The sequence below is a fragment of the Myotis brandtii genome, unplaced genomic scaffold (assembly GCF_000412655.1).
Source record: "Myotis brandtii unplaced genomic scaffold, ASM41265v1 scaffold627, whole genome shotgun sequence".
NCBI classification, from domain to species: domain Eukaryota; kingdom Metazoa; phylum Chordata; class Mammalia; order Chiroptera; family Vespertilionidae; genus Myotis; species Myotis brandtii.
In genome coordinates this window covers 2,135,336-2,151,898 of record NW_005370397.1, presented here as the reverse complement: position 1 = coordinate 2,151,898, position 16,563 = coordinate 2,135,336, and the positions used below count along the sequence as shown (strand labels likewise).

Here is a 16,563-nt window from a genome sequence, read left to right as displayed (position 1 = left end):
GAAAGTAGGATATGTGAACGAAAAAGTTAGGAAAATACAGTAAAGAAGATACTGAAAGAGACCATTATTACTCATATTTCCCAAATGCAGGGAAATGTAAACATTTTTGGTCAACTTATTTAACATTTTCCCTTTGATGACTTTTAAAAAAAGTGTCCGTGTGAAGTAGGTGCAGTTCCAGCCTGTCACAGAGGCTGACATGCTTAGAAACCAGAAGAGTGAGGACGGGGCTCGGGGGTCCCAGCCCTGCCCTGCCCTGTGCAGGACGGGAACGGATCTTTCAGATGGACCTGCCCTCGGGCAGCGGGCCATTCAAACTAGAGTGGGGAGAAGCCCCCACACACTTAGCTTCGCTCTAAGGAAACTGTGTGTGTGGTTTTGATAACTAGGATGAGAAATTCAGGAAGAATTAGTTAAGCCTGAAAATGAAGTCTGAATTAATAGGTCTTGGAAGTTTTAGGGACGATTTGACATGAGTTAGAGGTTTCGGAATTGCTGGGGTTTGTGGCCAATGGGAGACGACTGCCTTGCTCATCGGGATTGGATTCAGAGGTGAGCAAAGGGAAGGCCTGTGTCTGGGAACCCCAGGGGCAGTGGGATGTGGTGCCTGGTCCTGGGCCACTAGGAGGGTCCTTCGGATAAGGTGTGGCCAGGGGCCCCGCCTCCGCATCGCATGTCCCTGATGTCCTCCCTCACTGGGGTCTGTGGACCTTGGAGGGTGCTTCTCCCTGGACGTGACAGTGTGCCTGTGTGTGTGGGGGTGGGCCAGGGGCTGCCGACTTGTTGAGAGCTGGCACCGGCTGCATTTGATCTCTGATTGCACGATCTCTTCCCAGTCCTGACATTGGAGAACGTATTGGGGGGGGAGTGGGGCTCATCCTTGCTTATTATAGTCATCAAGTGAGGGAGAGCCCGGAGGAGGCCTGGGGTGTGAAATGGCACCAGGTGTTGGGCTGGGCTTGCCCTTCTACCTCACTGCCGTCTCTTCAAGGGGATGGTCACCTTCTAAAAACCTCCTTGGTTTTAGCTTGGTGTAGGCGGTCCACTTGTGTCTGAGCAGTGCCCTCAGGGTCAGAGGCCAAGAGCTTGGGAGGCAGTACGGAGTGGTGGGCAGACAAGGCCAGGATCAGGCCCAAGGCCACCCTCCAGAAGCTGAATGACTTCGGCCGATAGTTAAGCTCTCTGGCTTTGGTTTTCTCCTTTAGAATTGGGGGCAGTAATCTCCATGTCATCCAGTTGTTTATAAAGGTTAAAAGGAGATGAGAGTGAAAGCACCCAGCCCCGTGGCCCTGTGCAGGTGGAGGTGTTCCTGGGGCAGGTTATGGTGGGTCAGCTCGGCTCCCCAAGGCTCCTGTGCACCAGGGGGTTTCTCTGGCTCTCACTACAATTCTCCTTTCAAATAAAAGCAGCTGGGCCTTGCGGAGGGGCAGCGCTGATCCCGCAGGAATCCGGGGCTGACTGGGCTGCTCCCTGCAAAGGGCACGTGGGCCTGAGCCCGCCTGCCGTCTTCAGAAGCCCTGGAGTTCTGGTCGGTCCTGGTGTGCTCTTACCGGACCGCCAGCATGTGCGGGAAGAGGGACCCACGGTGTCTGTGACCTCCTCCCTCTTGTGGCCCACGCCCTGCGTCCAGGTGTAACCTTCCTCCTCAGCCTCCACGTGTTTGTTCATGCAGGTCCCCTGCCTGCAGTGCCTGCCTCCCACGCCCTCTCCTCTCTGGCTTCTGTCTGATCTCTGAGACTCTTAGCCCATCTCAGCCCTGCCCTGCCCTGTCCAGAGTGTGCCTTCTCTGGGGTGTCCGGCTGTTCCTTTCCTTTTTGTGGTTTTTCTTCAGCCCCAGTTTGTTAACAGGGCCTTATCCAACCCCTCCCAGCACACAGCCCCCTAGCAGACCTTAAGAATACTTGGGTGATTGACAGCACTCCGCACCCTGGGAGGTACCACTGTGTACAGTGACTTTCAGCCTCTTTGGCCCTGACCTACGTTAAGAAACACATTTTAGACTGACTCGGTAGAGAAAAAAGAGACAGAGGAGCTCACGTGTACACACGAGGGAAACAAGTTTCTTAAGACAGTCCTTCCCATAGGACCTCTGACGCTTTCTCTTCCGTTCACGTCATGTCGTTGCATTTTAATGCTGGTTAGGATTTTCCAGATGGATTGCACTGTGGTCTGGACTGTGGTTTGAAAACACTAGCTTGCTCAGTAGTTGAGTCTGAGAAGGAGGGTGGGCGCTGGCTGCCCTGTGGTCTGTGGGTGTCTGTCAGAGGCCTCACCGGGCAGAGCGAGCGCAGCTGGGCAGGGGCAGGGGCAGGCAGCCCTGTTTGGGAACTGCTTTGGGAACAGATGCTCCCTCCCCGCCTACAGTTTGGTCCAGAGGAAAGAGCCTTGGACTAAGTCAGTATACCTGGTTCAAGTTCTGGTTCTGCCACTTGGTGGCGGGAGACTTCAGGCAAGTCACTTACCTCTCTAGGTCTCCTAGGGTGCTTCAGGGTGCACAGCTGGCCCCTGGGGCCTTGCATGCTACTCAGGGCTGCAGTGCAGGGAGTGGCCCAGAGCAGACCTTGAGCCCTGGGCCCTTCCTCTCTTTGCTCTGTCAGCCCAGGTCAAAAGGGAGGTCAGTGCAAACCAGTTACCCTCTGCCCAGGATCACGGGGAGTTGGTCAGTGTGAGTGTGACCCTGTATGAGGTGTGGTGTCCCCTGCCTGACTTGGCCTGCTCTCTTCCAGCCCTGAAGGATGGCTTCCATTATGGGGGATGCGATCATGGTGCTCAAAGGCCTTGCCAAGCTGACGGAGGCAGCCGTGGAAACCCACCTGCAGCACTTCGGCCTTGGTGCGGAGTTCATCATGGCAGCCCGGGCCCTGCAGTCCACAGCTGCAGAGCAGTTCAGCATGTTCCTGGGGACGGTGCAGGTAAGGAGGCTGGGCCAGCGGGGGTGCCAGTGGGAGGGAAGCTGGACTTGGAGCCCTTGGTGAGACTAGGACACAGCTAGGGTGGCTGGTCTCCCTGTGGCCAGGGCCAGAGAGCCCACTGGTTAGTGTAGCCCACTACCCTTCCGGGTGGGATAGGGCCCCTGTGAGAGGCTGCTGGGTGACTCACGCCTTAGTTAGAGGAAGCTTCACAGAGCTGAGAGGAGCCCCAGGAGCAAGTGGCCCAGCCCACGCGTTCGACTAGGAGTCCCTGGCTGATCAGGCACGGGTGCCGAGCTCAGGGAGACCAAGCCCCGTCCGCGGGGATTGCAGTGACCGGCCCGTTCCCTCTGCCCGGCCTGTGTTCAGTTTCTGGCCTGTGCTGAGGCATTGAAGAGAAGCCTTTTTAATTTTGGGAATTTAAAAAACCACAGGAAAAAGTAACACTTGCCTGTGTGCTGTGGAGGCAGCTGGAAGGAACCGGCATGTGGCCGTCACTGAGCAGTTTTTAAAGAGGCAGAACCCTTCTCCCTGTGTGAACGAGTGTTTTCTGTTGGGCTGATTTCTGTAAAGAAGTGATGGAAGCCACCCGCTGTCAGAGCTTCACTGGGCAGAGCAAGAGCCGCTGGGCAGGGGCGGCCAGGCTGGGAAGCGTGTTCCATTGGCTGTCGCCTCCGCATGGAGCTGCCACAGGAGGCTGTGTCCGTTGGGCTTCCTCAGGCTTTTCCCACTTGCCCGCTGCATTTTTCTGTGGGTCTCTGGGTGCTGATGTGTTGCTTTCCTGGGTGAAAGTTGAGGACCGCTCCACCTCTCGTCTTCCTCTCGTCTTTCCTGCTGTCTTTTGTGCCACAGACCAGAGAGCCTCTGCTTTACCACCACGGGGAAGGTTTTAGGTAGAAGTGCGTGCAGGACAGGTGATTATAACAGGGCTTGATGGAGCAGAGGGCTGTCCACCGAGGTGTCCCCAGTGACTGTTTCTGAAAGTCCCGGGGGAGGGGAAGCTGTGTGCGCCCATGTGCGTGAGCACACCTGCTCCCTCTCCTTCCGTTTCCCCTGTGGTCGCTGACCTTGTGGACAAAGGACACTCAGGCTCCGCCAGGCTGAGGCCGTCACAGCCTGAGGCCTCTGGTTAGTCTTAGTTCCGGATCCCCCTCTGCTGCTCTCGAAGGGTTCCGTGGGTTCCGTGGGTTCCGTGGGTTCCGTGGGTTCCGTGGCGCTACTGGCTATTTCTCACCACAAATGCCTTCAACTTCACAAGTCTCACACTCGTGACCTCACCTGAGCCTCACTGCTGGCCTGGAAAGGGGCAGGCCTCGATGTGTACCCCTTTTCTCAGGTGGGGAGATGGAGACTAAGAAGTTGGATGCGAGGCCCATGGTTTTTAAGTGACAGGATCAGGTCCGTGTGTCCTCTTCCCAGCGTATGACTCCCTGACCCGCCTCCTCTGTGAGGCTGGGCTGTGGCTCCGCCCCCCGAGTGCCGTTCCTAGTGAGGAGAGTGCCTTCCTGTTGGATGTGTTGCCTGTGGAACACTCAGGAGGGGCAGTTGTCCAGCTCACTGGGCCTCCCAGGCGTGTGGCAGCGTGGAGACCTGGATAGGCCTCCCTGGGCGGGGAGGGGCCTCCTGCCCAGGCTCCCACCCGCTCCTCTGTCTGCTCAGGCAGGGCCATCCCCCAGGACAGTCACTTGGAGGGAGGAGGGAGGAGCCATTGCCCACCATGAGGTGGACACGTAGCGGGGCGCTGGCCTCCGTGTGCTCCCCTTCTCTCCCTCAGCACGTAGGCCCTGTGCCTCCCTTCTCTCCGAGGGGATGGAGGCCAGATCCTCTGGAAACCTCTCCCTCCAGCCCCTCCAGGGGCTTGTTCACGTCTTCATGCAGCAGACACCAGGTCTGGTCCCATCGAGACACGGGGCCCTTCCCTGCCCAGAGGCCCAGAGCCACATAAGCCGGTCATGGCCATGCAGGGCCAGGCGGCCACACGGAGTCAGGGGCTACAGGGGCTCTGCTGTGGCTCTCAGGGACCTGCCTCAGGCCCCTCACCCAGGGCTGCCTGGCCATCTTGAGAGGTACCCAGAGAGGTACCCAGAGAACCCAATACGATTGATTTCTGCTCTGAGGAATGGCCGGCTGGTGGCCTTTGCCAGGTCACCTCAGTCCCTCAGCCTGTTTCCCATTTGGGCATGAGAGTCACAGCCACATCTCCTTCCGTCCCTGGAGGCAGTAGCCTGTAGAGCTGAGGGTGCGCAGGCTGTGGACCTACTCCGTGTCGGCAGAGCCGCGGGCAGCACTGTGTGCACTGAGTCCATTTCAGTGGAACGGAACCCGGGCTCCTGACCTCCCTCAGGAGTCAGTGCTGTTCCAGTTACAGCCTCCTCGGCACTATTCCCCTGGCCTGTCTGTGCCTTGTCTGTGGCCCCCACAAAACTGTGACTGGGGGGAGTCCTATTTTCAGATGAGGAAATAGCGGAGAACTCACACAAGGTCACTCTGAGTTCTAAAGCAGAAGGAATCTGGGCCTGAAGATCAGGTCTTTTCAGTTGTTACAAGGAAAGTATGTGCCCCCAACTCCCAAGGACAGGCAGGCCAGACCTGGTTGTGCCAAGTCGTCTGGTGAGAGAGCCTCTTAAAGGCAGGCCGTGGCCGGTGAGGGGAGCCGTGTCTGGCGAGGCACTGGCCTGGAGTGGTGGGGTGTCCCCGTCTGTACACTGCCCTTGCCCTCGCTGGTCTGTGTTATGCTTGACTTCTCAAAGGTCTCCTGTCTCTTTCCCTGGATCACCCACCCCAGAGCCCCGATTAATAGAGGAGGAACTTGCTGGGAGTGATGGTAACGGGCCTGGTCCTGGCTGGACACCCAGCAGGTTCTCAGTGACCACACAACGCCCCTGGCAGAAGCAGGACTGGGATCCGGGTCTCACCTCCAGAACTGACACAGGCCTCGGGAGTAATGTGGTGTCACCCTCTGCAGGACGGAGGCGGGGCAGCGGGGACGTGCTGTCCTGTGCAGAGGGGGATGGGCACAGGAGGGCGGGCTACCGCTTGCTCCTCTCACGCTGGCTTTTGTTCCCTGCAGGAGCAGGACAAGCATGAAGAATCTTACATGTCGGAGAGCTTTGACGACCCAGAATCAGAGTTCCACTTCTCAGGGCCAAGGGCCGAGGGCGCCTCTGCAAACTTCTCTGCAGCCTCCTCCCAGGACCAGCCGTCGTCTCCACCCCAGGATCCCGCCAGCAGCAAGGGCCCAGCTCCTGCCTACGCTGACAGTGGACCCTTTAGGGAAGCTGGGCTCCCAGGGCAGACTGCCTCTCCTCTGGGCAGGCGGGACGGGAGGCTTTTTGTAGATAGCAGAGCCCCCTTCTGTCCCACTGGCCTGCAGCGAAGGTTCTTCCACCAGGACCAGTCCCCTGTGGGGGGCCTTACAGCCGAGGACATTGAGAAGGCCCGGCAGGCCAAGGCGCGCCCCGAGAGCAAGCCCCACAAGCAGATGGTGCGTCTGGGAGGGCCCCTGGAGTGGGCCCTGTGGGTGGTTCCCCGGTGGTGCTGGTGTCAGGCCCCTCCGGGGATGCTGTGGTCTGGAGGCTTTGGGAACATGGAGGCCTCTTGGTGGTGGAGGTGCTGCCCAGCAGAGCTGCTGTCTTTGGTGGTGGAGAGGGGATGGGGGCAGCATGAGCCCCTGAAGGCTGGCCCTGTCCCCATTCGCTGTTCCCTGAGGGCTCTCTCTGTTGTCCCTCCAGCTCAGTGAGCGGGCTCGGGAGCGGAAGGTGCCAGTTACAAGGATTGGGCGGCTGGCCAACTTTGGAGGTAAGGTGGCTGTGTGTCTGTGCCCTCACCTGCCCTGGCATGCCAGTCCTGGCTGAGGGGGGCTGGCCTACCCTGGCCCCAGCATGGAGGTGGCAGAGGGCGGGGCCCACAGGTATCCTGGGGAAGTAGTACGGGCTCCTGGATGTTTCCCACGGGTGGATGATTCAGTTATTGGAATCCACTGTGCCTAAGCTCACCCTAGGGGTTGGTGTGGCCGATGCCACACGGTGAGCTGCAGCTTTGCTTCTCAGGCCACGCTTGGGGTTCAGTGTCTGCAGCATCAGCTTCTCCTACTACCTCGGCCTCCCCGCCGTTCGGCCCTGTGGAGGCCTCTGCAGGAAGGAGGCCGGACAGTGAGGGAGTTCCTCGCTGGGCCTGTGCGGCTGACTAGACAGAGGTGTTTGCTCCGGGAACCAGCCGTTTGGAGACCCATTTGCCGGATTCCCACAGGCTTGTGGGGCGTCAGTAATGACAACGAGGTGCCGAGGCCCTGAGCTGCCGGCATTTCAAGTCCATTCTAAGATGCCGTAGAGCTGTGGGCTTTCTTTGTCCTTTTCTTTGGGGGTTTGAGTAGCCGTTGTGCCCAGCGCACCTGTGCTCTCTTATCAGCATTGAAGGATCATTTTATCGTGAAGGCTTACAGCAGTTGTATCTGCCTTTCTGACATTGTCTTGTCACATCTCTTGCTTAATAACTGACTAAGACGTTCCTATTGAAAACACCATCTCCTTTGTAATGGTATACTTCTAGACAGAGTGACTGGGAGCACATTCCTCTAAAGCGTGGCTGTCCTCAGAAGGTTCTCCAGAAAGTTAATGAACTCAGTTCACATATGAGCCTTGGGCAAGTGGTTATTTGCAAGACTGTGTCTAACAGAGATCTGCTTGGTTCATGATGATGCCAGTGCTGAGTGGCCATGAGTGGTCACAATCGGGTGGCTACCTGCTTTTTCCTTTGCTTGAGCTGGATTATACATCTCCCCTCCCGTGTACATACATACTGTTCTCTGTTGTCTCTTCTCTTTTGGAAGCCACATTCCACTCATTGTTAGGATGGGCTCTGTGCTCTGGGAGCTGGACCCAGGAGTGAGTCCTAATGTTGATGGCTGGCTATCTTAAAAAAAAATCCTATATAATAAAAGCCTAATATGCTAAGTGTCCGGTTGGCCATTCAGTCAATCACAATGTAATATGCTAATGATATGCTAAGGCTGCTCAGCCACTTGCTATGACGTGCACTGACCACCAGGGGGTAGGTGCTGGGACAGGTAGGTTAGCTTGCTCTGGGGTGCGGTCAGTTGGGACTGAGCGAGATGGGCGGACATGCCCTGGAGCCCTCCTGTGGTCTCTCCCCAGCTGACCAACCTCCCGCGTCCCTCCCCGGCCCCGATCGTGCACCGGTGGGATCCCTTGGCCTCCCCTGCACCCTCTCACAATCCAGGACCCCTCAGGGATGTCGGAGAGCCGGTTTCGGCCTGATCCCACAGGCCAGGCCGAGGGACGCCACTGTGCACGAATTTGTGCACAGGGCTTCTAATATATATGTGTATGTGTGTGTGTATATATATATATTTTTTTAATTTCCAGGAGGTGTCTGGGCACCAACCATAGAGGGGTGACTGTCTTCTTAATGTGCAGAGCAGACTGAGTTAATCAAATAGAATTTTCTTAACCTTAAGGTTTTCTTGTACGTTGCTAACTTAAAATTTGACATCTGTTGCTATAGTCTAGTATAAAGTGTCATCTACATTTTAGCACAAAACTGTTGCCTTGTTTTACTTGAGGTAGCATTTCAAACAGTTCCTCATAGTGATACCAAACTCAGGTTTGGTGCCTGCCACTTTGAAAGCCAGTACTCAAGAGACAGGGGCTGATGTAAGGAAGGATGGTCTATACAAGTGCCAGCAGCCTGAGAAGATGGCGACTCCGTCCCAAAGACCATCTTAACATCTCAGTGTAGGCAGGGTTTTTATTGGGAGGGAGAGGGGGAAAGAAAGAAATCAGGGGCATTGAAAGTTCTCTTCATGGAAGTCAGCACAGTCCAGTCTAATGATTATCTGGAAGCTGGTTGAGCAGAGGTCAGGTATTTATTTATTTACTTATTTATTTACTAGAGGCCCAATGCATGAATCCATGCACGGGTGGGTCCCTCAGGGTGGCCTGTGGGGATTGGGCCCTAGCTTGTGCCCCCAGGCTCACAGCCCCAGCTTGCACCCCCAGCCTTGCAGCCCTGCAGCCCCGCCTGGCACCCCACCATGGCCTGGCGCTTCCCCCTCACCTGCTCCACCATCCTGCCTGTGGGGTGATCAATCGGGGCCGGCCCCCCCGCCCGGCTCTCTCAGCGCCTGGGAGCCAGCTGGCGGCCCCACCCCCCGCTGCTGCTGCTGGTCGCTGTCTGTAGGGTGATTGGACCCCCACTCGCACCTGCCTTGGCCTGGTGCTGCCCGCTCACCTGCTCTACCGTCCCACCGCGGTCCCACTGTTGTTGGGGCCCATCGAAGCCGGCAGCGCCTTCACTGCTGTCCGTTGCCAGCGCCACGTCGCCAACATCCGCCATGTTTTATGCCGCCCCCTGGTGGTCAGCACATGTCATAGCGAGCGGTCGAACTCCTGGTCGAACGACTGCCCAAGGGGACAATTTGCATATTAGGCTTTTATTATATAGGATTTATTTATTCTTAATCTTCATTCGAGGATCTTTTTCCATTGTTTTTTAGGGAGAGTGGAAGTGAGAGGGAAAGACAGAGAGAAATATTGATGTGAGAGAAGTACATCGCTTGGTTGCCTCCTGTGCGAGCCCTGATCAGGGCCTGGGCCGGGGAGGAGCCTGCAACCGAGGTACGTGCCCTTGACTGGAATTGAGCCCGGGACCCTTTGGTCTGCAAGCCGATGCTCTACCTACTGAGCCAAACTGGCCAGGGCAAGGTCCGGTTTTTATCGTTGAGAGTCAGCAAGTGTCCTGGAGCCAGAATGTCTGGTTGCTGGAGCTACTTTCTGAACTCTGACACAAATATGCTGCTTAGCCATGGGCTACGTATCAGTTAACAATTCCTCTTCTGTAAAAACACTTTTAATAATGAACAGTATTAACAGAAGAGAAGGGTGGGTTACACAGAACATAAGGTCCTGGGGTGCCACTACCAGAAGGAGTTTGAGAATCACTGCTTTGGTGGCCTCCAGTGGTCCCTGCTCCCCAGAAGACTTGGCATGGTTCGTTCCCTGCTTTGCACAGTGGCTGTTAGTTGGGTAACATTACTTTCTTTTTAAATTTATTTCAGAGAGAGAGAGAGAGGGAGAGAGAGAGAGATTAGTTGTTTCCACTAAAAGGATTAGAAGAGATATTTTAATATCGCTATTTGCCCTTTCTCTATAATAGAAGTGTCAACCAAATTTACGATTGACAATGACAGATAGAAACACACACGTCAATTGGCGCCAATGAGAGCTTTATATGTATTGCACATGCGTGAGTCAACTTAGCCTTTTATAGATATAGAATAAACTTGCTTAATTAGACCTGCTTTCTGATTTAGCTAAACTTTTTCCAGCCCAGTGAAGCACCCCAACTTCTTGTTCAGGTAATTGTCAGCAACACAGCAGTAACTATCAACACGAAGCAGATTATTATTGTAGATCACACAGGGAGGACAAAGGGTAAAATATTGAACTGCAGCAGTGTTTGACTATATTCTGCGCAGTGAGAAAACCTGAAGTCATTTTCAAGGTCCACCATTTCTTCTTTTCAGTCGGGTCAAGTTTCTAAGCTTTCTAAATCTCTGTTTTCTGGGTAATGAAAAGAAAATAGGATTCCACCGAGTCTCCTATCTACCAACTCCAGACTTCTTTGAGGATCAAATGAGATGAGGCACGGGAACACACTTCACAGACATGCGGTTACAGTGTAAAGTGTTTCCACCTAGCTATAAAGCAAGCCGTGTTCCTGGGCTGAAGAAAGTGCAAGGAGGCTAGTCGCTAGGGAGAGGAAGCTGGGTGTTGCTATGTGATGTCATTACCCAGACAGACACTTAGCATATTAGCCTTTTATATATATAGGTTGGTTGATTTTTATTTGTGCCCTGACCGAGATCCAACCCACAACTTTGGTGTATCAGGATGACGCTCTAACTAACTGAACTACTCAGCCAGGGCTTTTTATTAAAAAACTAGAGGCACTGGGGGGGCGGGTCCCTCAGCTCAGCCTGCGCCCTCTTGCAGTCTGGGAGCCCTCAGGGGATGTCCGACTGATAGCTTAAGCCCGCTCCCCGCAGGGATAGACCTTGTTCCCCTGAGTGATGTTGCAGTGGGAACGCTGGGTGGCCGCGCTCACCCCGACGGTGCCCTCATTGGCCTTCACCCACACAGGTGGGCAGTGGCAGTGCCTGCGCTGCTGGGGACCTGAGCGTTGGTGCTGTGTGTCTTGGAGAGGGCCACGTGTGGGAACTTGTCCAGCTCCAGCCTGATCTCCTCCCCAGGGTTGTGGTGCAGCTGGCCCTTGAGGATGTGGGTGGTCGTCACCATGGAGACACCCATCCCATCTCCCAGGAACATGATGGTATTCTTAGCCACATTGGTGTTAAGGTTCTGAAGGCTTGGCATTTTTCAGGGTCTGCTGAGCTTGGTCTCTCCAGTACTTGGGGTCTTTCTCTTTCTCTTACTGAGGAGGTGGTAAGGCAGGTGCCAGTGGCCGGCACCAGGAATGGTGAATCATGATGCGCTCCAAGCCTTGCTCTCTCTCAAGCCCAGAGTTACAAACCACGTGGGTGGGAGGTATGGGCTGGCAGTGGTCAGCCGTTAGCTGATGTTCTGATCTGGCACAGAGTCCCTGGGTTAGGGTCTGTCCTGGCACAAGTGACGCGCGGCGAGTACGCTGGGGCCCAAGGGCATGAAGTGGGTGTACGATATCACCACCCTCATAAGCTTATAAAGGCGGCCATGGGGGGAGGGGGAGGGAGAGAGGGGGACAGCGCTGCCTGGGCAGCCCTCCCCGGCTGGCCCTGGCCCTCCCGCCCCCATCCCGCCCTACTTATGGGTCTTTTAAAAGGATATTTTAGCCATGATTCCAAGATAAAAGGAAAGTCAGTTGAGTCACTGAGTTTGTGATAGATTCAACCCCACCATCTCTGTGTCTAGACACTGATGGAGACCCCTGGGCCTGCAGAGTCAGCCTGCAGTGGTGAGGCCTTTAGCTGGGGCAGGGGCCAGGGCGGGAGGGGAGAGTGTTGGTGCCTCCGGCAGCAGCGCTGTGTGCTCTGACCTGGCACACTGCCCTCTTTGACTTGTCTAAGGTCAGGCTTCCCCACACAATATTGACTGATGGGCACCTGCTGTTCTTGGTGGCTGTGGAGACCAGGCCCTGGGTTGACAGGGCGGTGTCCAGGGCCGGACTCACTCTGGCCCCTCGTGGGGTGGCACTTAGTGACGCCAGTTTCCTTGCCTGATTCCCGAGGGCACGTGCTGTGCAGCCTGTCCCCCAGCCCCAAGCTCCTCGCGGCTCGGCTCGCTGAGCAGCCAGGAGGGCTGCTGTGGGACAAGACGTTCCGCGCCCTGGGCAGGCCAGGCTTAGGGTTCTGTGTGTCCTTTTCCCTCTGAGGGCGGGAGGAGGGTCAGGCAGTTCTTGTCTCCAGTTACAGATGACAGGCTGAGCCACGCCCCACTCGCCCAGGGACCCCTCTCACAGATGGCAGTCTGACCGGCTGCCTGTCCCTGTGCCCTGTCCCCTGCAGCCAGCAGAGAGTGTGTTAGGTCCTCCCCTACCCAGTGGGAGGGCCAGCCCCAGAGAACCTGCGGAACGCCCTCCAGGGAGCTTCCTCCAGCGGCTCCCTATCCCCTTCCTCCTGCGGCTCCCTGTCCCCTTCCTCCTGTGCTGTGGGCTGCGCCCCCCACAGGGCCTCTCCTCCAAGGGCCGGGCGGGGAGGACGCAGCGATGCAGAGAGGGGACTGAATTACCGAGCCTTCGGAGCCGGAAGCAGAGGACCTCTGCTTTGTGGACTTGCTTGCCAGCTCAGGGTCGTTAGATGTGCTAATGCAGACGGGGCTCCGCTGTCAGGCCTCGGGAGTGCCCTGTGCTGTCGCTGTGCACGCCCCCTGCTGTCACACGGAAGCGCCCGCGCCTGTCGCTCCCCTGCCGAGCCTGGGGTCCGGAGAGCCTTTCCTCACCTCCTCCTGCGGCACCTCTCCCAGGCCCCTCACCAACACGCTGTTGTTAGAAGGCGTTTCACTGTCTCCTTTTCTTAGCCCTGGAGCCTCTGGCCAGAAGCCCAGTGGCTGCTCCAGGAAGGGCCACAATGGGCTCTGGTGGCCTCCAGAGGGACTTCCGGGCGCAGGGGCCAGGCTGGGCCTGGGCTCCCAGATCCCTGCCGGGGGAGAGCCCCGCTCCGACCCCTCTCCCCACCCCATTTCTTGACGTAAACTTCCGTTTGTGAGGGAAATGGGAATGTCAGGAACTTTCTTAGAAGGTGCTGGCTGGGACGGAGGCCAGGCTGGGCTAACAGCGGGCTCCACGCTGGTTCTCGGGTCTCCGAGCAGACTGTGTAGCCAGGCTGGGCCTGAGGACGAATCAGAAAGTGGGGGGAGAGGCGTGCCGTCCTGAGGGCTCCGGGTGCTGGGGGGCCGATGGGCCACAGGGGACGGACAGCGAGCAGCTCTGGGTGTCCTCACCAGGACCTGGAGAATCCGGGCGGAGGCGCCCCGATCTGGCAGGAGGAGGACCCAGCTGGGTCTGGCCTTGCCCCCAGCAGAGTTCTGGGAACTGCTCTCCGCTTGGCAGGAGCCACCATTTCTCAGTCACACACAGGAGCTCTGGAGGCCAAGGTCAGGGCTGCCTGGCGGCCTGGCCCTGGGCTGGTCCTGAGGGAGCGTGTAGGGCCACAGCAGGAGCCCGAGGCCACCGTGTAGCCGGTTCTCTTGTTTAGTGATTTGATGACAGGCCCTGGGCCTTGGAGAGTTTGGGCTCTGACCTGCAGCCTAGAGATGACCAGGGAACAGTTTGACCAAGCATCTGAGGGGGCCCAGCAGGAGGAGCTGGAGGGTGCCTCTGCCTGCAGAAGAGGGGCTCAGCACCCCGCCCCCCCACTCGGGGGACACACACACACACACACACACAGTGACACACACACACACACAGACACACTCACACAGTGACACACACACACACACACACACACACAGACACACACAGTGACACACACACAGACACAAAGAGACACACACAGACACATACACACACACAGAAACACACGCACACAGACACAGACACACAGAGACACACTCACACAGTGACACACAGAGATACAGAGACACATACACTCACAGACACACACACACACACACACACACACACACATTTTTTAGTGTCTGTTCCCAATGGCTAGGCTCTTTGGACTTGATCTAGGCAGAGAAAAATCTAGATGCAGACACTAGTGAAACTTACTAGAGTTTGAAGGTTGTTATCGTTTGTTTTCCTAAGTCAGATAATGTGAGGGGTGGGCAGGAGAGTTAATGTTTAATTGGAGACGAGGCTCCCAGTGACCGCCAGAGGGAAAACAGGTCTGGCACCTGCATGCCAGTCCACCAGGATGTCCTTGGTGGGCCCGAGGGCACCCAGATGACGGTGGCTTCTTTCTGTGGTCGCAGAGCGCGGCCTCTTGTGGCCCCGGACTGTCCCTCCCGCGCTGCAGCCGCCAGCCACACGGGTGCCGAGCACGTGAAATGTGGCTGGTCCAGACTGAGCCAGGCTCAGGCGAGACACACACTGTAAAACATGTCTAATAATTTAAAACATTTTTATTGATTTCAGAGAGGAAGGGAGAAGTGGCTTCTTTCTGTGGTCGCAGAGCGCGGCCTCTTGTGGCCCCGGACTGTCCCTCCCGCGCTGCAGCCGCCAGCCACACGGGTGCCGAGCACGTGAAATGTGGCTGGTCCAGACTGAGCCAGGCTCAGGCGAGACACACACTGTAAAACATGTCTAATAATTTAAAACATTTTTATTGATTTCAGAGAGGAAGGGAGAAGGAGAGAGAGAGAAACATCAACAATGAGAGATCATTGATCAGCTGCCTTCCGCATGCCCCACACTGGGGATTGAGCCTGCAACCCGGGCATGTGTCCTGACCGGAATCCAACCTGGGACCCTTCAGTCCACAGGTCGACGCTCTATCCACAGAGCCAAACGGGCTAAGGCGCTAATAATTTTTATACTGAGTACTTGTTGAAATGATAACGTTTTGGATAAACTGGTTTAAAATATATGTTAGAATTCATTTTACATGCTTTTTGCTTGTAAAAATATTCCGTGTGGCTGGCGTGGTATTTCCTTTGGACAGGACTGGTCTGGCCATGTTGGACAGGAGCCACGGTAATAACAGCAAACACGTTTACAGCAGCACCTGTGCCAGCCCCACGGGAAGCACCTCATGACTTTGTTCAGGTGTTTAATCTCCAGTGACTATGAGGCAGGAGCTTTTATTTTTTATAAAATTTGGGAGATGTGTGCAGGTTTCCTTACCGGTTCATCAGAGCACCCAGTGTGAGGCTGTCCCCTCTGGGCATGGGGGCTGCTGCTCCCTCCGCCCCTGGGCCCGGGGCTGTGCTCTTGGGGGCCCCCTGGCCTGAGGGCCTCTTTAGTGCCTTCCAGGGCCTCTGCTGTAGTCCGTGTGCTCAGCCACCTGGTTTCATTCTCTCTCTGCTCATGTGCCTCCCGCCCCCACCCCCACCCCCAGCAGCTAGACCTGTTAGAAAGTGGAGGGGGTGGCTCCAGGCAGGCCTCCCCTGGGCAGGTGAGACCATCCGCTTCCCTGCCTCCTTCTGGGCGCACCAGGCCCTGCCTCCGGGCGCACGAGGCCCGGAGGAACTTGGATCTAGAAGATTGCAAAAGGGAGAGGGAGGGCTGCGACCACTGTGGGTGCCTGCGTGAGGGCTGCAGCCTGAATTCCTGTGCGTCTCCCAGTTTGGATTGGGGACCCCGACTGTTTGCTTTTGCAGAATGTTCCCACTCGCTGCAGCGGCTGCGTCAGGCCCCTGTCGTGTGGTCTCCTCCGAGGAGCGCAGTCAGGGCCCTGAAGACCTGAGCCTCCTCTCCCAGCCTGCGCAGGCGGGGCTGCCTTCCACGGGCGCCCGCTCCTGGCCCCTCTCCCTGGGCTGGGTCCTCCCAGCCTTGTTCTCTGTTGTGTGTTGTCCTGGGGTGTTTGTGTGTCCCGTCGCCTGTATGTGAGCAAAGGTGATGGGGGAGGGGACAGATGCACCTGCCAGATCTTCTCTGAAAACAACAGATATGTGTGTCCCTACATTTCTGTCCTCTGAGCGTCGTCCTGTGCCCCGGAGAGTTGTTGGTTCAGTCCCTGGTCAGGGCACATACCGGGTTATGGTTTGATCCCCAGTTGGGGTACGGATGGAAGGCTACTGATGGATGTTCCTCTCATTTCGATGCCCTCCCCCCTCCCCCTTCTCTTTCTCTCCCTCCGCCCCCCTCTCCCTTTCTCTGTTTCTCTTTTCCTCCCTCCATCCCTCCCAGCATGTCCTCTGGTGAGGATTAAAAAAATGGTCTGGAGTGTCTTCGAGGGTCCTTGGGAAGCTGAGGGGTGCGTGTGTGTGTGTGTGTGTGTGTGTGTGTGGAGGTGGGGGAGGGGCCTTGTGGGTGGAGGCCAGTAGGCAGCAGCCCGCTCCCATGCAAATGCCCAGCGCCCTCCCCTCCTTCCAGGTCTGGCTGTGGGTCTGGGCTTTGGAGCCCTGGCTGAAGTCGCCAAGAAGACCCTCCGCTCTGAGGATTCCTCAGGTGAGCTGGGCCCTGACGTCCCACCTGTGTTCTGGGGCACGTTCACTGGTGGCTGAAGGCGGCTCTGCTCCTGTGCTGGCCCGCCCTG

General features: G+C 56.7%; 1 protein-coding gene across 1 annotated transcript in view; it reads left to right on the top strand.

Moving 5' to 3' along the window:
• The first annotated feature begins 2,726 nt into the window (after positions 1-2,726).
• The window catches only part of ADCK3 (aarF domain containing kinase 3), a 21,743-nt gene continuing 7,906 nt past the window's right edge, over positions 2,727-16,563 (top strand). Inside the window, exons 1-4 of the mRNA XM_014528267.1 lie at positions 2,727-2,912; positions 5,980-6,393; positions 6,641-6,707; positions 16,401-16,475. Coding sequence (XP_014383753.1) covers positions 2,736-2,912; positions 5,980-6,393; positions 6,641-6,707; positions 16,401-16,475 — 733 coding nt within the window. The 5' untranslated portion in view covers positions 2,727-2,735. The remainder of the gene's footprint in view (positions 2,913-5,979; positions 6,394-6,640; positions 6,708-16,400; positions 16,476-16,563) is intronic.